The sequence below is a fragment of the Oncorhynchus nerka genome, linkage group LG15, assembly GCF_034236695.1.
Source record: "Oncorhynchus nerka isolate Pitt River linkage group LG15, Oner_Uvic_2.0, whole genome shotgun sequence".
NCBI lineage: Eukaryota > Metazoa > Chordata > Actinopteri > Salmoniformes > Salmonidae > Oncorhynchus > Oncorhynchus nerka.
In genome coordinates, this window is record NC_088410.1 from 8,941,137 (window position 1) to 8,961,355 (window position 20,219).

General features: G+C 47.5%; 1 protein-coding gene across 1 annotated transcript in view; it reads right to left on the minus strand.

Annotated features, from left to right (window-relative positions):
• LOC115119212 (general transcription factor 3C polypeptide 1-like) overlaps positions 1–20,219 on the minus strand; it is a 76,619-nt gene that overhangs the window by 47,818 nt on the left and 8,582 nt on the right. The window contains 10 exon segments of the mRNA XM_065000918.1: positions 1–359; positions 362–756; positions 3,037–3,109; positions 7,185–7,330; positions 8,481–8,584; positions 9,480–9,633; positions 10,162–10,253; positions 10,361–10,524; positions 15,936–16,365; positions 20,062–20,177. The exon segment at positions 1–359 is cut by the window's left edge and continues 40 nt beyond it. Coding sequence (XP_064856990.1) covers positions 1–359; positions 362–756; positions 3,037–3,109; positions 7,185–7,330; positions 8,481–8,584; positions 9,480–9,633; positions 10,162–10,253; positions 10,361–10,524; positions 15,936–16,365; positions 20,062–20,177 — 2,033 coding nt within the window.

A 20,219-nucleotide genomic window follows, 5' to 3' on the forward strand; every position in this document is an offset into this window, starting at 1 on the left:
CACGTCCTGCCTTTCCTCCGCCAACGATGACATCACATCCGGGTCAGGGGTCAGGCCTGGCTGTCCCTCTGTGGAGGCGGGGTTGCTTACTGCAGCGTTGTCAGTGGGTGGGCTCTGGGTGTCGGGGAGGTCCGAGTACTGGGGATTGGGGGAGTCTGTGTTTCGAGGGGTTGAGGTGGGGAGGTCTGAGTTCTGGGGATTGGGGAGTCTGTGTTTCGGGGTTGAGGTGGGGAGGTCTGAGTTCTGGGGATTGGGGGAGTCTGTGTTTCGGGGGGTTGAGGTGGGGAGGTCTGAGTTCTGGGGATTGGGGGAGTCTGTGTTTGTGGGGGTTGAGGTGGGGAGGTCTGAGTTCTGGGGATTGGGGAGTCTGTGTTTGGGGGGGGTTGAGGTGGGGAGGCACGAGTACTGGGGATTGGGGGAGTCTGTGTTTCGGGGGGTTGAGGTGGGGAGGTCTGAGTTCTGGAGATTGGGGGAGTCTGTGTTTCGGGGGGTTGAGGTGGGGAGGTCTGAGTTCTGGAGATTGGGGAGTCTGTGTTTCGGGGGGTTGGGGTGGTAAGGTCTGTGTGTTCAGAGCTAGAAGGATGGGAGTCGTCAGGGTGTGTAGTTTGGGGTTGTGAGGGGTTACTGGGGGTGGTGGGGTAGGTAGTCTGGACACCAGGGTTATCAGTGGGGAGGACGATAGAGCTGGAGGTGTTGTGGGGGTCAGGGGGAGTGGGGGTAGAGGGGTGTCTCAGGGGGTGTCCGTAGACCAGATACCTAGGAAGACATTTGATCAATGATAAATATTGATATGGTTTTAAGTGTTTCTCTGACATCATGAATGTTGTAACTGAACCCCCTTACGTTGCCCAGTACACACTGTGGGGCATGAAATACTAGTTTTACTAGAACAATACATGTAATTAAATCCAAAATACTTTATTTATCCGACAAAGAGAAATGTAGCTTGACTCTGGGACTAGTTAAGGGTAAAACTGACTCTGGAACTAGTTAAGGGTAATACTGACTCTGGGACTAGTTAAGGGTAATACTGACTCTGGGACTAGTTAAGGGTAATACTGACTGTGGGACTAGTTAAGGGTAATACTGACTCTGGGACTAGTTAAGGGTAATACTGACTCTGGGACTAGTTAAGGGTAATACTGACTCTGGGACTAGTTAAGGGTAATACTGACTGTGGGGCTAGTTAGTTTAAGGGTAATACTGACACTGGGACTAGTTGAGGGTAATACTGACTCTGGGACTAGTTGAGGGTAATACTGACTGTGGGACTAGTTGAGGGTAATACTGACTGTGGGACTAGTTAGTTTAAGGGTAATACTGACACTGGGACTAGTTGAGGCTAATACTGACACTGGGACTAGTTAGTTTAAGGGTAATACTGACTGTGGGACTAGTTAGTTTAAAGGTAATACTGACTGTGGGACTAGTTAGTTTAAGGGTAATACTGACACTGGGACTAGTTGAGGGTAATACTGACTCTGGGACTAGTTGAGTGTAATACTGACACTGGGACTAGTTGAGGGTAATACTGACTCTGGGACTAGTTGAGGGTAATACTGACTCTGGGACTAGTTAGTTTAAGGGTAATACTGACACTGGGACTAGTTAGTTTAAGGGTAATACTGACACTGGGACTAGTTGAGGGTAATACTGACACTGGGACTAGTTAGTTTAAGGGTAATACTGACTGTGGGACTAGTTCAGGGTAATACTGACTGTGGGACTAGTTAGTTTAAGGGTAATACTGACACTGGGACTAGTTGAGGGTAATACTGACACTGGGACTAGTTCGTTTAAGGGTAATACTGACACTGGGACTAGTTGAGGGTAATACTGACCCTGGGACTAGTTAGTTTAAGGGTAATACTGACACTGGGACTAGTTAGTTTAAGGGTAATACTGACACTGGGACTAGTTAGTTTAAGGGTAATACTGACACTGGGACTAGTTGAGGGTAATACTGACACTGGGACTAGTTGAGGGTAATACTGACTGTGGGACTAGTTAGTTTAAGGGTAATACTGACTGTGGGACTAGTTAGTTTAAGGGTAATACTGACTGTGGGACTAGTTAGTTTAAGGGTAATACTGACTGTGGGACTAGTTAGTTTAAAGGTAATACTGACTGTGGGACTAGTTAGTTTAAGGGTAATACTGACACTGGGACTAGTTGAGGGTAATACTGACTCTGGGACTAGTTGAGTGTAATACTGACACTGGGACTAGTTGAGGGTAATACTGACTCTGGGACTAGTTGAGGGTAATACTGACTCTGGGACTAGTTAGTTTAAGGGTAATACTGACACTGGGACTAGTTAGTTTAAGGGTAATACTGACACTGGGACTAGTTAGTTTAAGGGTAATACTGACACTGGGACTAGTTGAGGGTAATACTGACACTGGGACTAGTTAGTTTAAGGGTAATACTGACTGTGGGACTAGTTCAGGGTAATACTGACTGTGGGACTAGTTAGTTTAAGGGTAATACTGACACTGGGACTAGTTGAGGGTAATACTGACACTGGGACTAGTTCGTTTAAGGGTAATACTGACACTGGGACTAGTTGAGGGTAATACTGACCCTGGGACTAGTTAGTTTAAGGGTAATACTGACACTGGGACTAGTTAGTTTAAGGGTAATACTGACACTGGGACTAGTTAGTTTAAGGGTAATACTGACACTGGGACTAGTTGAGGGTAATACTGACACTGGGACTAGTTGAGGGTAATACTGACTGTGGGACTAGTTAGTTTAAGGGTAATACTGACTGTGGGACTAGTTAGTTTAAGGGTAATACTGACTGTGGGACTAGTTAGTTTAAGGGTAATACTGACTGTGGGACTAGTTAGTTTAAGGGTAATACTGACTGTGGGACTAGTTAGTTTAAGGGTAATACTGACTGTGGGACTAGTTAAGGGTAATACTGACTGTGGGACTCGTTAGTTTAAGGGTAATACTGACTGTGGGACTAGTTAGTTTACGGGTAATACTGACTGTGGGACTCGTTAGTTTAAGGGTAATACTGGTGCTTACCACAAGAAGGTGTGTGTCAGTCTCAGACGAGGCATCTTAGGCTGGTACCCCAAAGACCTGCTGAGACCTGGGACTGGGGGGGAGACAGAGAGAGAGACTTGAGACCTGGGACTGGGGGGGAGACAGAGAGAGAGAGAGACTTGAGACCTGGGACTGTGGGGAGACAGAGAGAGAGAGAGACTTGAGACCTGGGACTGTGGGGGACAGAGAGAGAGAGAGAGAGACTTGAGACTGTGAGGGGACAGAGAGAGACTTGAGACCTGGGACTGTGGGGGACAGAGAGAGAGAGAGACTTGAGACCTGGGACTGGGGGAGACAGAGAGAGAGAGAGAGAGAGACTTGAGACCTGGGACTGTGGGGGACAGAGAGAGAGAGAGAGACTTGAGACCTGGGACTGTGGGGACAGAGAGAGAGAGACTTGAGACCTGGGACTGGGGGAGACAGAGAGAGAGAGAGAGACTTGAGACCTGGGACTGGGGGAGACAGAGAGAGAGAGAGAGAGAGACTTGAGACCTGGGACTGTGGGGGACAGAGAGAGAGAGAGACTTGAGACCTGGGACTGGGGGGGACAGAGAGAGACTTGAGACCTGGGACTGTGGGGGACAGAGAGAGAGAGAGACTTGAGACCTGGGACTGTGGGGGACAGAGAGAGACTTGAGACCTGGGACTGGGGGGGAGACAGAGAGAGAGAGAGACTTGAGACCTGGGACTGTGGGGGGACAGAGAGAGACTTGAGACCTGGGACTGGGGGGGAGACAGAGAGAGAGAGAGACTTGAGACCTGGGACTGGGGGGGAGACAGAGAGTGAGAGAGACTTGAGCGTTCCAGGTTCCAGGGTAACAACCATCTCAGCTACTGAACAGTCACGTTCCAGGGTAACAACCATCTCAGCTACTGAACAGTCACGTTCCAGGGTAACAACCATCTCAGCTACTGAACAGTCACGTTCCAGGGTAACAACCATCTCAGCTACTGAACAGTCACGTTCCAGGGTAACAACCATCTCAGCTACTGAACAGTCACGTTCCAGGTAGCAGGGTAACAACCATCTCAGCTACTGAACAGTCACGTTCCAGGGTAACAACCATCTCAGCTACTGAACAGTCAGGTTCCAGGTAGCAGGGTAACAACCATCTCAGCTACTGAACAGTCAGGTTCCAGGGTAACAACCATCTCAGCTACTGAACAGTCACGTTCCAGGTAGCAGGGTAACAACCATCTCAGCTACTGAACAGTCAGGTTCCAGGGTAACAACCATCTCAGCTACTGAACAGTCACGTTCCAGGTAGCAGGGTAACAACCATCTCAGCTACTGAACAGTCAGGTTCCAGGGTAACAACCATCTCAGCTACTGAACAGTCAGGTTCCAGGGTAACAACCATCTCAGCTACTGAACAGTCATGTTCCAGGTAGCAGGGTAACAACCATCTCAGCTACTGAACAATCACGTTCCAGGGTTACAACCATCTCAGCTACTGAACAGTCACGTTCCAGGTAGCAGGGTAACAACCATCTCAGCTACTGAACAGTCACGTTCCAGGGTAACAACCATCTCAGCTACTGAACAGTCAGGTTCCAGGTAGCAGGGTAACAACCATCTCAGCTACTGAACAGTCAGGTTCCAGGGTAACAACCATCTCAGCTACTGAACAGTCACGTTCCAGGTAGCAGGGTAACAACCATCTCAGCTACTGAACAGTCACGTTCCAGGTAGCAGGGTAACAACCATCTCAGCTACTGAACAGTCAGGTTCCAGGGTAACAACCATCTCAGCTACTGAACAGTCACGTTCCAGGTAGCAGGGTAACAACCATCTCAGCTACTGAACAGTCAGGTTCCAGGGTAACAACCATCTCAGCTACTGAACAGTCAGGTTCCAGGGTAACAACCATCTCAGCTACTGAACAGTCATGTTCCAGGTAGCAGGGTAACAACCATCTCAGCTACTGAACAATCACGTTCCAGGGTTACAACCATCTCAGCTACTGAACAGTCACGTTCCAGGTAGCAGGGTAACAACCATCTCAGCTACTGAACAGTCATGTTCCAGGTAGCAGGGTAACAACCATCTCAGCTACTGAACAGTCACGTTCCAGGGTAACAACCATCTCAGCTACTGAACAGTCACGTTCCAGGTAGCAGGGTAACAACCATCTCAGCTACTGAACAGTCACGTTCCAGGGTAACAACCATCTCAGCTACTGAACAGTCACGTTCCAGGTAGCAGGGTAACAACCATCTCAGCTACTGAACAGTCAGGTTCCAGGTTCCAGGGTAACAACCATCTCAGCTACTGAACAGTCACGTTTCAGCTAGCAGGGTAACAACCATCTCAGCTACTGAACAGTCACGTTCCAGGTAGCAGGGGAACAACCATCTCAGCTACTGAACAGTCACGTTCCAGGTAGCAGGGTAACAACCATCTCAGCTACTGAACAGTCACGTTCCAGGTAGCAGGGTAACAACCATCCCAGCTACTGAACAGTCACGTTCCAGGGTAACAACCATCTCAGCTACTGAACAGTCACGTTCCAGGGTTACAACCATCTCAGCTACTGAACAGTCACGTTCCAGGTAGCAGGGTAACAACCATCTCAGCTACTGAACAGTCACGTTCCAGGGTAACAACCATCTCAGCTACTGAACAGTCACATTCCAGGTAGCAGGGTAACAACCATCTCAGCTACTGAACAGTCACGTTTCAGGTAGCAGGGTAACAACCATCCCAGCTACTGAACAGTCAGGTTCCAGGGTAACAACCATCTCAGCTACTGAACAGTCACGTTTCAGGTAGCAGGGTAACAACCATCTCAGCTACTGAACAGTCACGTTCCAGGTAGCAGGGTAACAACCATCCCAGCTACTGAACAGTCACGTTCCAGGGTAACAACCATCTCAGCTACTGAACAGTCACGTTCCAGGGTAACAACCATCTCAGCTACTGAACAGTCACGTTCCAGGTAGCAGGGTAACAACCATCTCAGCTACTGAACAGTCACGTTTCAGGTAGCAGGGTAACAACCATCCCAGCTACTGAACAGTCAGGTTCCAGGTTCCAGGGTAACAACCATCTCAGCTACTGAACAGTCACGTTTCATGTAGCAGGGTAACAACCATCTCAGCTACTGAACAGTCACGTTCCAGGTAGCAGGGGAACAACCATCTCAGCTACTGAACAGTCACGTTCCAGGTAGCAGGGTAACAACCATCCCAGCTACTGAACAGTCACGTTCCAGGTAGCAGGGGAACAACCATCTCAGCTACTGAACAGTCACGTTCCAGGTAGCAGGGTAACAACCATCTCAGCTACTGAACAGTCACGTTCCAGGTAGCAGGGGAACAACCATCTCAGCTACTGAACAGTCACGTTCCAGGGTAACAACCATCTCAGCTACTGAACAGTCACGTTCCAGGGTAACAACCATCCCAGCTACTGAACAGTCAGGTTCCAGGGTAACAACCATCTCAGCTACTGAACAGTCATGTTCCAGGTAGCAGGGTAACAACCATCTCAGCTACTGAACAGTCACGTTCCAGGTAGCAGGGTAACAACCATCCCAGCTACTGAACAGTCACGTTCCAGGGTAACAACCATCTCAGCTACTGAACAGTCACGTTCCAGGGTTACAACCATCTCAGCTACTGAACAGTCACGTTCCAGGTAGCAGGGTAACAACCATCTCAGCTACTGAACAGTCACGTTCCAGGTAGCAGGGTAACAACCATCTCAGCTACTGAACAGTCACGTTCCAGGTTCCAGGGTAACAACCATCTCAGCTACTGAACAGTCACGTTCCAGGGTAACAACCATCTCAGCTACTGAACAGTCACGTTTCAGGGTAACAACCATCTCAGCTACTGAACAGTCACGTTCCAGGTAGCAGGGTAACAACCATCTCAGCTACTGAACAGTCACGTTCCAGGTAGCAGGGTAACAACCATCTCAGCTACTGAACAGTCAGGTTCCAGGTAGCAGGGGAACAACCATCTCAGCTACTGAACAGTCACGTTCCAGGTAGCAGGGGAACAACCATCTCAGCTACTGAACAGTCAGGTTCCAGGTAGCAGGGGAACAACCATCTCAGCTACTGAACAGTCAGGTTCCAGGTAGCAGGGTAACAACCATCTCACGCCACACAGAAGTTTACCTATAGAAGGTTTGAAGTTCTTCAGTTGTTTGTCTTTGTCTCCCATCTTGTCCTCTGTTCTCATATTCTGGGGTTCAGCAGGGACCTCATTTCCCACACTCCTCCTCTCTCTCTCCTTCGCCTTCTCCTCTTCCTGCATTTCATTACTACAGAGAGAGAGGAGGATGGAGAGAAATGAAAGAGAGAGAGAGAAGGTTAGAGAGAAATGAAGAGAGAGAAGGATAGAGAAAGGGAGACGGATAGAGAGAGAGACGGATAGAGAGAAATTAAGAGAGAGAAGGAAAGAAAGAAGGATAGAGAGAAATGAGAGAGCAGTTAGAGAGGAGTCTTTACACACTCTTAAATCTGTCTGTCTGTCTGTCTGACCATGCAGCAGGGTCTGTCTGTCTGTCTGTCTCACCGTGCAGCAGGGTGTCTGGCTGTCTGTCTGTCTCACCGTGCAGCAGGGAGTCTGTCTCACCGTGCAGCAGGGTGTCTGGCTGTCTGTCTGTCTCACCGTGCAGCAGGGAGTCTGTCTCACCGTGCAGCAGGGTGTCTGTCTGTCTGTCTGACCGTGCAGCAGGGTGTCTGTCTGTCTGTCTCACCGTGCAGCAGGGTGTCTGGCTGTCTGTCTGTCTCACCGTGCAGCAGGGAGTCTGTCTCACCGTGCAGCAGGGTGTCTGTCTGTCTGTCTGTCTGTCTCACCGTGCAGCAGGGTGTCTGTCTGTCTCACCGTGCAGCAGGGTGTCTGTCTGTCTCACCGTGCAGCAGGGTGTCTGTCTGTCTCACCGTGCAGCAGGGTGTCTGTCTGTCTGTCTCACCGTGCAGCAGGGTGTCTGTCTGTCTGTCTCACCGTGCAGCAGGGTGTCTGTCTGTCTGTCTCACCGTGCAGCAGGGTGTCTGTCTGTCTGTCTCACCGTGCAGCAGGGTGTCTGTCTGTCTGTCTCACCGTGCAGCAGGGTGTCTGTCTGTCTGTCTCACCGTGCAGCAGGGTGTCTGTCTGTCTGTCTCACCGTGCAGCAGGGTGTCTGTCTGTCTGTCTCACCGTGCAGCAGGGTGTCTGTCTGTCTGTCTCACCGTGCAGCAGGGTGTCTGTCTGTCTGTCTCACCGTGCAGCAGGGTGTCTGTCTGTCTGTCTCACCGTGCAGCAGGGTGTCTGTCTGTCTCACCGTGCAGCAGGGTGTCTGTCTGTCTCACCGTGCAGCAGGGTGTCTGTCTGTCTCACCGTGCAGCAGGGTGTCTGTCTGTCTCACCGTGCAGCAGGGTGTCTGTCTGTCTGTCTCACCGTGCAGCAGGGTGTCTGTCTGTCTGTCTCACCGTGCAGCAGGATAGGAGCTGGAGATGCGGAAGCGGACCTGTTCTATAGCCGACTTCACTAAAGCATCACGAGGAGAGACAGAGGGGTGGACTATAAACTCCACCTGGAGGAGAGGAGGAGAGGAGGGAGGGGAGGGAGGAGAGGAGGGAGGGGGGAGGGGAGAGGGAGGAGGGGAGGGGGAGGAGAGGAGAGAGAGAGGGGAGAGGAGGGGGGGGGGAGGAGAGGGGGGGGGGAGGAGGAGGAGGTGAGGAGGAGGAGGTGAGGAGAGGGGGAGGAGAGGAGGAAGAGAGGAGGAAGAGGAGATGAGGAGGAAGAGGAGATGATGAGGGAGGAGAGGACGGGGAGGAGAGGAGGAGGAGAGGGAGGAGGGGATGAGGAGGAGGAGATGAGGAGGTGGAGGAGATGAGGAGGTGGAGGAGGAGGAGGAGATGAGGAGGTGGAGGAGGAGGAGGAGATGAGGAGGTGGAGGAGGAGGAGGAGATGAGGAGGTGGAGGAGGAGGTGAGGAGGAGGAGGTGAGGAGGAGGAGGGGGGAGGGAGGAGGAGGAGAGGGGGAGGAGAGGGGAAGGAGAGGGGAAGGAGAGGGGAAGGAGAAGGGGAGGAGAAGGGGAGGCGAGGGGGAGGAGAGAAGACAAAGTGATGAACTGTTAGAGAAACTAGTTGAATATATCATCTATAGGAGTGTAGTCATGGTAACAAGCTGTAAATGCACTGTGTGAATTATGTCTGTTTATATCCGGTATGTGTGTGCACGTGTGTCCGGTGTGTGTGTGTGTGCACGTGTGTCCGGTGTGTGTGCAGTGTGTGTATGTGCAGTGTGTGTGAGTGCAGTGTGTGTGAGTGCAGTGTGTGTGTGCAGTGTGTGAGTGCAGTGTGTGAGTGCAGTGTGTGTGTGCGTGCAGTGTGTGTGTGCAGTGTGTGTGTGCGTGTGTGCAGTGTGTGTGTGCGTGTGCAGTGTGTGTGTGCAGTGTGTGCAGTGTGTGTGTGCAGTGTGTGTACCTTCTTGCTGACTCCGTCCTGTATAACAGTGGTTCTGAACAGTTTGAGCATTCCCTCTTTAGACAGAGATCTGATGAGACGCAGGATAGACTTCTTACAACACTTAGTGTTTACACCATCTAGCTTCTCCTCATCCTGAACCAACCTCTGGATTCTAGAGGGACAGAGAGGGGGAGGGAGGAGGGGGGAGAGGGAGGGAGAGAGAGAGGAACAGAGAGGTAGGAAGAGAGAGAGAGAGAGACCGAGAGAGAGAGAGAGAGGAACAGAGAGGTAGGAAGGAGAGAGAGAGAGAGAGAGAGAGAGAGAGAGAGAGAGAGAGAGAGACAGAGAGAGAGAAGGTAGAGAGAGAGGAGAGAGAGAGGAGAGAGAGAGGGTAGAGAGAGAGGGTAGAGAGAGAGAGAGAGAGAGAGAGGGACAGAGAGAGAGAGAGAGAGGGACAGAGAGAGGGAGAGAGAGGGACAGAGAGAGGGACAGAGAGAGGGACAGAGAGAGGGACAGAGAGAGGGACAGAGAGAGGGACAGAGAGAGGGACAGAGAGAGGGACAGAGAGAGGGACAGAGAGAGGGACAGAGAGAGGGACAGAGAGAGGGAGGATGAGAAGAAACAATATAATCAGATTGAGAATTATTATTTTTTTTTTTTAACAACAAATCCCAGTGAGACAGGAAGTGGTGTGACTGACGTGAAGAGGCCCTCTATGATCTTGAGGCTCTGAACAGCTTCCACAATCACGTTCTTCCTCTTCAGCAGGCGGTACGTCTGGCGGTGGTGCTCCTGACCCAACAGAGACGAGGGGGGGGACAGGGATTCAGACAGGGAATTCATGCACTCGATTTAAAGACATCTCTACATCATAATGTTTGAGAGACACACAGCCTCACCTTCTGACTGGGGATGTCCTCGATGACCGTGACGCTGTCCTCCGCTTGGCTGTTGCCTGCGAACATACTGGTCTGGTCCAATGAAACGTCAGGACCGAATTTTGACTCCTCCTCCTCAACTGGGCTGAGCCAAGATTCCAGCTCTGGCTCCTGATTGGCTCCACCTTTGGTAGGGGGCGTGGTAGGAGGCAAGTGAAAGCAGGGGCATATTTAGGGGCGTGAAACATCATAGATCGAAATAGATCTGATACAATTCCTCTACGAAATAGATCTGATACAATTCCTCTACCTGACAGCCAATCATATCTGTTCTACAACCAATGTTTCCATCTCAACATTCTGAACAGGTTCCCTATTCTACCTGACAACCAATCATATCTGTTCTCCATCTCAACGTTCTGAACAGGTTCCCTATTCTACCTGACAACCAATCATATCTGTTCTACATCTCAACGTCTGAACAGGTTCCCTATTCTACCTGACAACCAATCATATCTGTTCTACAACCAATGTTTCCATCTCAACGTTCTGAACAGGTTCCCTGTTCTACCTGACAGCCAATCATATCTGTTCTACAACCAATGTTTCCATCTCAACATTCTGAACAGGTTCCCTATTCTACCTGACAACCAATCATATCTGTTCTCCATCTCAACGTTCTGAACAGGTTCCCTATTCTACCTGACAACCAATCATATCTGTTCTCCATCTCAACGTTCTCAACAGGTTCCCTATTCTACCTGACAACCAATCATATCTGTTCTCCAACAAACCTTTCCATCTCAACGTTCTGAACAGGTTCCCTATTCTACCTGACAACCAATCATATATGTTCTCCATCTCAACGTTCTGAACAGGTTCCCTATTCTACCTGACAACCAATCATATCTGTTCTCCATCTCAACGTTCTCAACAGGTTCCCTATTCTACCTGACAACCAATCATATCTGTTCTCCATCTCAACGTTCTGAACAGGTTCTGTACTTTCGGAAAGTACAGCCTTGTTCTAAAATGGATTTTTTAAAATTCAATCTACTATCTTGAATCTACACCCATAATGACATCACAATAACCCATAATGACATCACAATAACCCATAATGACATCACAATACCCCATAATGACAAAGCGAAAACAGGTTTTTAGAAATGTAAAAACAGAAATACCTTATTTACATAAGTACTCAGACTCTTTGCTATGAGACTAAATTCAGCTCCTGTTGCATCCTGTTTCCATTGATCATCCTGGAGATGATTCTACAACTTGATTGTTGTGCACCTGTGGTAAATTCAATTGATTGGACATGATTTGTAAAGGCACACGCCTGTCTATATAAGGTCCCATAGTTGACAGTGCATGTCAGAGCCAAAAACCAAGCCATGAGGTCGAAGGAATTGTCCATAGAGCTCCGAGACAGGATTGTGTCGAGGCACAGATCTGGGGAAGGGTACCAAACAATGTCTGCAGCATTGAAGGTCCCCAAGAACACAGTGGCCTCCATCATTCCTAAATGGAAGAAGTTTGGAACCACCAAGACTCTTCCTAGAACTGGCCACCCGGCCAAACTGAGCAATCGGTGGAAAAGGGTCTTGGTCAGGGAGGTAACCAAGAACCTGACGGTCAATGACTGGGCGTCCAGAGTTCCTCTATGGAGATGGGAGAACCTTCCAGAAGGACAACCATCTCTGCAGCACTCCATCAATCAGGCCTTTATGGTAGAGTGGCGACGGAAGCCACTCCTCAGTAAAAGGCTCACAACAGCCCGCTTGGAGTTGGCCAAAAGGTATGTAAAGACTCTCAGAAGACTCCCATGTAAAACAAGATTCTCTGGGCTGATGAAACCAAGATTGAACTCTTTGGCCTGAATGCCAAGTGTCACATCTGAAGGAAACCTGGCACAATCCCTACAGTGAAGCATGGTGGTGGCAGCATCCCTACAGTGAAGCATGGTGGTGGCAGCATCCCTACGGTGAAGCATGGTGGTGGCAGCATCATGCTGTGGGGATGTTTTTCAGTGACAGGGACTGGGAGACTAGTCAGGATCGAGGGAAAGATGAACAGAGAAAAGTACAGAGAGACCCTTGATGAAAACCTGCTCCAGAGCGCTCAGGACCTCAGACTGGGGCGAAGGTTCACCTTCCAACAGGATAACGACCCTAAAGCACACAGCCAAGACAACGCAGGATTGGCTTCGGGTAAAGTCTCTGAATGTCCTTGAGCGGCCCAGCCAGAGCTCGGAATTGAACCCAGATCGAACATCTCTGGAGAGACCTGAAAAAGCTGTGCAGCAATGTTCTCCATCCAACCTGACAGAGCTTGAGAGGATCTGCAGAGAATGGGAGAAACTCCCCAAATACAGGTGTGACAAGCTTGTAGCGTCAAACCCAAGAAGACTCAAGGCTGTAATCGCTGCCAAAGTACTGAGTAAAGGGTCTGAATTCTTAAGTAAATGTGATATTTCATTTTTTGTCTTTTTTTTTTTTTTAAACACTTTTGCAGAAATGTCTAAATAACCTGTTTTTGCTTTGTCATTATGGAGTGTTGTGTGGAGACTGATGAGGGATTTGTGTTGTGTGGAGACTAATGAGGATTTTGTTGTGTGGAGACTGATGAGGGATTTGTGTTGTGTGGAGACTGATGAGGGATTTGTGTTGTGTGGAGACTGATGATTTGTGTTGTGGATGAGGACTTTGTCATTATGAGGATTTGTGATTTGTGTTGTGGAGACTGATGAGGATTTGTGTTGTGTGGAGACTGATGAGGGATTTGTGTTGTGTGGAGACTGATGAGGGATTTGTGTTGGGTGCAGAGTGATGAGTACTTTGTCATTATTGTCATTATGGACTGTGAGGATTTGTGTTGGAGACTGATGAGGTACTTTGTGTTGTGTGGAGACTGATGAGGGATTTGTGTTGGGTGCAGAGTGATGAGGTACTTTGTCATTATGAGACTGATGAGGATTTGTGTGTGGAGACTGATGAGGGATTTGTGTTGTGTGGAGACTGATGAGGGATTTGTGTTGGGTGCAGAGTGATGAGGTACTTTGTCATTATGGAGTGTTGTGTGGAGACTGAGGGATTTGTGTTGTGTGGAGACTGATGAGGGATTTGTGTTGTGTGGAGACTGATGAGGGATTTGTGTTGTGTGGAGACTGATGAGGTACTTTGTCATTATGGAGTGTTGTGTGGAGACTGATGAGGGATTTGTGTTGTGTGGAGACTGATGAGGGATTTGTGTTGGGTGCAGAGTGATGAGGTACTTTGTCATTATGGAGTGTTGTGTGGAGACTGATGAGGGATTTGTGTTGTGTGGAGACTGATGAGGGATTTGTGTTGGGTGCAGACTGATGAGGTACTTTGTCATTATGGAGTGTTGTGTGGAGACTGATGAGGGATTTGTGTTGTGTGGAGACTGATGAGGGATTTGTGTTGTGTGGAGACTGATGAGGGATTTGTGTTGTGTGGAGACTGATGAGGGATTTGTGTTGTGTGGAGACTGATGAGGGATTTGTGTTGGGTGCAGAGTGATGAGGTACTTTGTCATTATGGAGTGTTGTGTGGAGACTGATGAGGGATTTGTGTTGTGTGCAGAGTGATGAGGTATTTTGTCATTATGGAGTGTTGTGTGGAGACTGATGAGGTACTTTGTCATTATGGAGTGTTGTGTGGAGACTGATGAGGGATTTGTGTTGTGTGGAGACTGATGAGGGATTTGTGTTGTGTGGAGACTGATGAGGGATTTGTGTTGTGTGGAGACTGATGAGGGATTTGTGTTGTGTGGAGACTGATGAGGGATTTGTGTTGTGTGGAGACTGATGAGGGATTTGTGTTGTGTGGAGACTGATGAGGGATTTTTATTTATTTATTATTATTTTAGAATAAGGCTGTAAAATGCGGGAAAAGGTGAAGGGGTCTGAATACTTTCCGAATGCACTGTAAACGGAGATGAAATCTTAAATGAGCATTAGTTAGATTGAACCCCTACAGGATGCTAAGGGGTAGGGAATTGGGTGTTAGGGTGGGTGCAGAGTGATGAGGTACCAGGAAGTAGAGTTGGGTCAGGATTTAAGGTGTTGGGTCAGTATTTAAGGTGTTGGGTCAGTATTTAAGGTGTTGGGTCAGTATTTAAGGTGTTGGGTTCTTACTCGTGATGGGTGCAGAGTGATGAGGTACCAGGAAGTAGAGTTAGGTCAGTATTTAAGGTGTTGGGTCAGTATTTAAGGTGTTGGGTCGGTGTTGGGTCAGTATTTAAGGTGTTGGGTCAGTATTTAAGGTGTTGGGTGTTGGGTCAGTATTTAAGGTGTTGGGTCAGTGTTGGGTCAGTATTTAAGGTGTTGGGTCAGTATTTAAGGTTGCAGTATTTAAGGTGTTGGGTCAGTATTTAAGGTGTTGGGTCAGTATTTAAGGTGTTGGGTTCTTACTCGTGATGGGTGCAGAGTGATGAGGTACCAGGAAGTAGAGTTCGGTCAGTATTTAAGGTGTTGGGTCAGTATTTAAGGTGTTGGGTCAGTATTTAAGGTGTTGGGTTCTTACTCGTGATGGGTGCAGAGTGATGAGGTACCAGGAAGTAGAGTTAGGTCAGTATTTAAGGTGAGTATTTAAGGTGTTGGGTCAGTATTTAAGGTGTTGGGTCAGTATTTAAGGTGTTGGGTCAGTATTTAAGGTGTTGGGTCATTGTTGGGTCAGTATTTAAGGTGTTGGGTCAGTATTTAAGGTGTTGGGTCATTGTTGGGTCAGTATTTAAGGTGTTGGGTCAGTATTTAAGGTGTTGGGTCATTGTTGGGTCAGTATTTAAGGTGTTGGGTCAGTATTGGGTCAGTATTTAAGGTGTTGGGTCAGTATTTAAGGTGTTGGGTCAGTATTTAAAGGTGTTGGGTCGGTGTTGGGTCAGTATTTAAGGTGTTGGGTCAGTATTTAAGGTGTTGGGTCGGTATTTAAGGTGTTGGGTCAGTATTTAAGGTGTTGGGTCGTGATAGGTGCAGAGTGATTACCAGGAAAGTGGAGTTGGGTCAGTATTTAAGGTGTTGGGTCAGTATTTAAGGTGTTGGGTCAGTATTTAAGGTGTTGGGTTCTTACTCGTGATAGGTGCAGAGTGATGAGCTACCAGGAAGTAGAGTTAGGTCAGTATTTAAGGTGTTGGGTTCTTACTCGTGATAGGTGCAGAGTGATGAGCTACCAGGAAGTAGAGTTAGGTCAGTATTTAAGGTGTTGGGTCAGTATTTAAGGTGTTGGGTCAGTATTTAAGGTGTTGGGTCAGTATTTAAGGTGTTGGGTCAGTATTTAAGGTGTTGGGTACTTACTCGTGATAGGTGCAGAGTGATGAGCTACCAGGAAGTAGAGTTAGGTCAGTATTTAAGGTGTTGGGTACTTACTCGTGATAGGTGCAGAGTGATGAGGTACCAGGAAGTAGAGTTAGGTCAGTATTTAAGGTGTTGGGTCAGTATTTAAGGTGTTGGGTCAGTATTTAAGGTGTTGGGTTCTTACTCGTGATGGGTGCAGAGTGATGAGCTACCAGGAAGTAGAGTTAGGTCAGTATTTAAGGTGTTGGGTCAGTATTTAAGGTGTTGGGTACTTACTCGTGATGGGTGCAGAGTGATGAGCTACCAGGAAGTGGAGTTTGGACTGCTTCAGGAGAGACATCTTGCCCACTTTCTTTTTTTTTGCATTTTTCTTCTTCGCTCCCTTCTTCTTCCCTTTCTTCTCGACTTCCCAGTCTTCGTCTTCCTCATCCCTCTCTCTCTCCTCCTCTCCCTCAGTGTTTCCCAGAGGTTCCAGAAGCGATGGTGTTTTTGGTGTAGGCCGAGTCTTTGTGGTAGCTGGTGTTTTTAGGGTGGCCTGTGCTGGGGTTTGGGGGGCCCCGTCTCCTTCCCCTCCTCCCCCTACAGTGCGAAGCCGGTCTGATCGCTCCTGCTCTTTCACCAGATGTCGAAGCAGATCGGACTCGTCAACGTGCAGATGGCCGAGGTACTTAGTGGTCCTCTGACGACCCTCGTCTTCCATGAAACCCTGAGGTGACGGACGGACACAAGGACAACACACACAAAAAATAAACAAAATGACATTTACAAGGCAAACAGACGCAGTTCAATGACAGACAGTTCAATCAGCTTCAACATGACAGACAGACAGACGCAGTTCAATGACAGACAGCTTAATCAGCTTCAACATGACAGACAGACACAGTTCAATCAGCTTCAACATGACAGACAGACAGACAGACAGACAGACAGAGACAGACAGACACAGTTCAATCAGCTTCAACATGACAGACAGACACAGTTCAATCAGCTTCTACATGACAGACAGACAGACAGAGACAGACAGACAGACACAGTTCAATCAGCTTCAACATGACAGACAGACACAGTTCAATCAGCTTCAACATGACAGACAGACAGACAGACAGAGACAGTTCAATCAGCTTCAACATGACAGACAGACACAGTTCAATCAGCTTCAACATGACAGACAGACACAGTTCAATCAGCTTCAACATGACAGACAGACAGACAGAAACAGTTCAATCAGCTTCAACATGACAGACAGACACAGTTCAATCAGCTTCAACATGACAGACAGACACAGTTCAATCAGCTTCAACATGACAGACAGAAACAGTTCAATCAGCTTCAACATGACAGACAGACAGACAGACAGACACAGTTCAATCAGCTTCAACATGACAGACAGACACAGTTCAATCAGCTTCAACATGACAGACAGAAACAGTTCAATCAGCTTCAACATGACAGACAGACAGACACAGTTCAATCAGCTTCAACATGACAGACAGACACAGTTCAATCAGCTTCTACTTGACAGACAGACAGACAGACAGACAGACAGACACAGTTCAATCAGCTTCAACATGACAGACAGACCGACAGACACAGTTCAATCAGCTTCTACATGACAGACAGACAGAGTTCAATCAGCTTCTACATGACAGACAGAGTTCAATCAGCTTCTACATGACAGACAGACAGAGTTCAATCAGCTTCTACATGACAGACAGACAGACACAGTTTAATCAGCTTCAACATGACAGACAGAAACAGTTCAATCAGCTTCAACATGACAGACAGAGTTCAATCAGCTTCTACATGACAGACAGACAGAGTTCAATCAGCTTCTACATGACAGACAGACAGACACAGTTTAATCAGCTTCAACATGACAGACAGAAACAGTTCAATCAGCTTCAACATGACAGACAGAAACAGTTCAATCAGCTTCAACATGACAGACAGACAGACACAGTTCAATCAGCTTCAACATGACAGACAGACACAGTTCAATCAGCTTCAACATGACAGACAGACAGACGCAGTTCAATGACAGACAGCTTAATCAGCTTCAACATGACAGACAGACACAGTTCAATCAGCTTCTACATGACAGACAGACAGACAGACAGACAGACAGACAGACAGACACAGTTCAATCAGCTTCAACATGACAGACAGACCGACAGACACAGTTCAATCAGCTTCTACATGACAGACAGACAATAGTTCAATCAGCTTCTACATGACAGACAGACAGACAGACACAGTTCAATCAGCTTCAACATGACAGACAGACCGACAGACACAGTTCAATCAGCTTCAACATGACAGACAGACAGACAGACACAGTTCAATCAGCTTCAACATGACAGACAGAAACAGTTCAATCAGCTTCAACATGACAGACAGACACAGTTCAATCAGCTTCTACATGACAGACAGACAGACAGAAACCGTTCAATCAGCTTCAACATGACAGACAGACAGACAGACACAGTTCAATCAGCTTCAACATGACAGACAGACACAGTTTAATCAGCTTCAACATGACAGACAGAAACAGTTCAATCAGCTTCTACATGACAGACAGACAGACAGAAACAGTTCAATCAGCTTCTACATGACAGACCGACAGACAGAAAGTTTAATCAGCTTCAACATGACAGACAGAAACAGTTCAATCAGCTTCAACATGACAGACAGACACAGTTCAATCAGCTTCAACATGACAGACAGACACAGTTCAATCAGCTTCAACATGACAGACAGACACAGTTCAATCAGCTTCAACATGACAGACAGACAGACAGACAGACAGAGTTCAATCAGCTTCTACATGACAGACAGACAGACAGAAACAGTTCAATCAGCTTCTACATGACAGACAGACAGACAGAAACAGTTCAATCAGCTTCTACATGACAGACAGACAGACAGACAGACACAGTTCAATCAGCTTCAACATGACAGACAGAAACAGTTCAATCAGCTTCAACATGACAGACAGACACAGTTCAATCAGCTTCAACATGACAGACAGACCGACAGACAGACAGACAGACAGACAGACAGACAGACAGACAGACAGACAGAAACAGTTTAATCAGCTTCAACATGACAGACAGAAACAGTTCAATCAGCTTCAACATGACAGACAGACACAGTTCAATCAGCTTCTACATGACAGACAGACAGACAGAAACAGTTCAATCAGCTTCAACATGACAGACAGACACAGTTCAATCAGCTTCAACATGACAGACAGACAGACAGACAGTTCAATCAGCTTCTACATGACAGACAGACACAGTTCAATCAGCTTCAACATGACAGACAGACAGAAACAGTTCAATCAGCTTCTACATGACAGACAGACAGTTCAATCAGCTTCAACATGACAGACAGACACAGTTCAATCAGCTTCAACATGACAGACAGACAGACAGACAGAGTTCAATCAGCTTCTACATGACAGACAGACAGAAACAGTTCAATCAGCTTCTACATGACAGACAGACAGACAGACACAGTTTAATCAGCTTCAACATGACAGACAGACACAGTTTAATCAGCTTCAACATGACAGACAGAAACAGTTCAATCAGCTTCAACATGACAGACAGACACAGTTCAATCAGCTTCAACATGACAGACAGACACAGTTCAATCAGCTTCAACATGACAGACAGAAACAGTTCAATCAGCTTCTACATGACAGACAGACAGTTCAATCAGCTTCAACATGACAGACAGACAGACAGAAACAGTTCAATCAGCTTCTACATGACAGACAGACAGACAGACACAGTTCAATCAGCTTCTACATGACAGACAGACAGACAGACACAGTTCAATCAGCTTCTACATGACAGACAGACAGACGCAGTTCAATGACAGACAGCTTAATCAGCTTCAACATGACAGACAGACACAGTTCAATCAGCTTCAACATGACAGACAGACCGACAGACAGAAAGTTTAATCAGCTTCAACATGACAGACAGAAACAGTTCAATCAGCTTCAACATGACAGACAGACAGAGTTCAATCAGCTTCAACATGACAGACAGACACAGTTCAATCAGCTTCTACATGACAGACAGACACAGTTCAATCAGCTTCAACATGACAGACAGACAGAAACAGTTCAATCAACTTCAACATGACAGACAGAAACAGTTCAATCAGCTTCAACATGACAGACAGACACAGTTCAATCAGCTTCAACATGACAGACAGAAAAATGACAGATCAATGATGATCTATGACAAAACAACTGTGTCATCACAGTAGATGACATATTCGTGTATCTATTTATGTAATGTGTATACACACACACACACACACACAGACACAGACACAGACACACACAGACACACAGAGACACACAGAGACACACACACACAGACTTTACCTTGATCATGTCTGTCCTCTCCAGCAGTCGGCAGATCATACGAGACTCCAGCTTGCCGATGCACATCCTCGCACGCAACGCACTCTGAGAGATGCCCTTGGTCCCGCAGGACACGACTAGATCAGCCAATCGCAAAGCAGAGAGTAAGACATTCGACC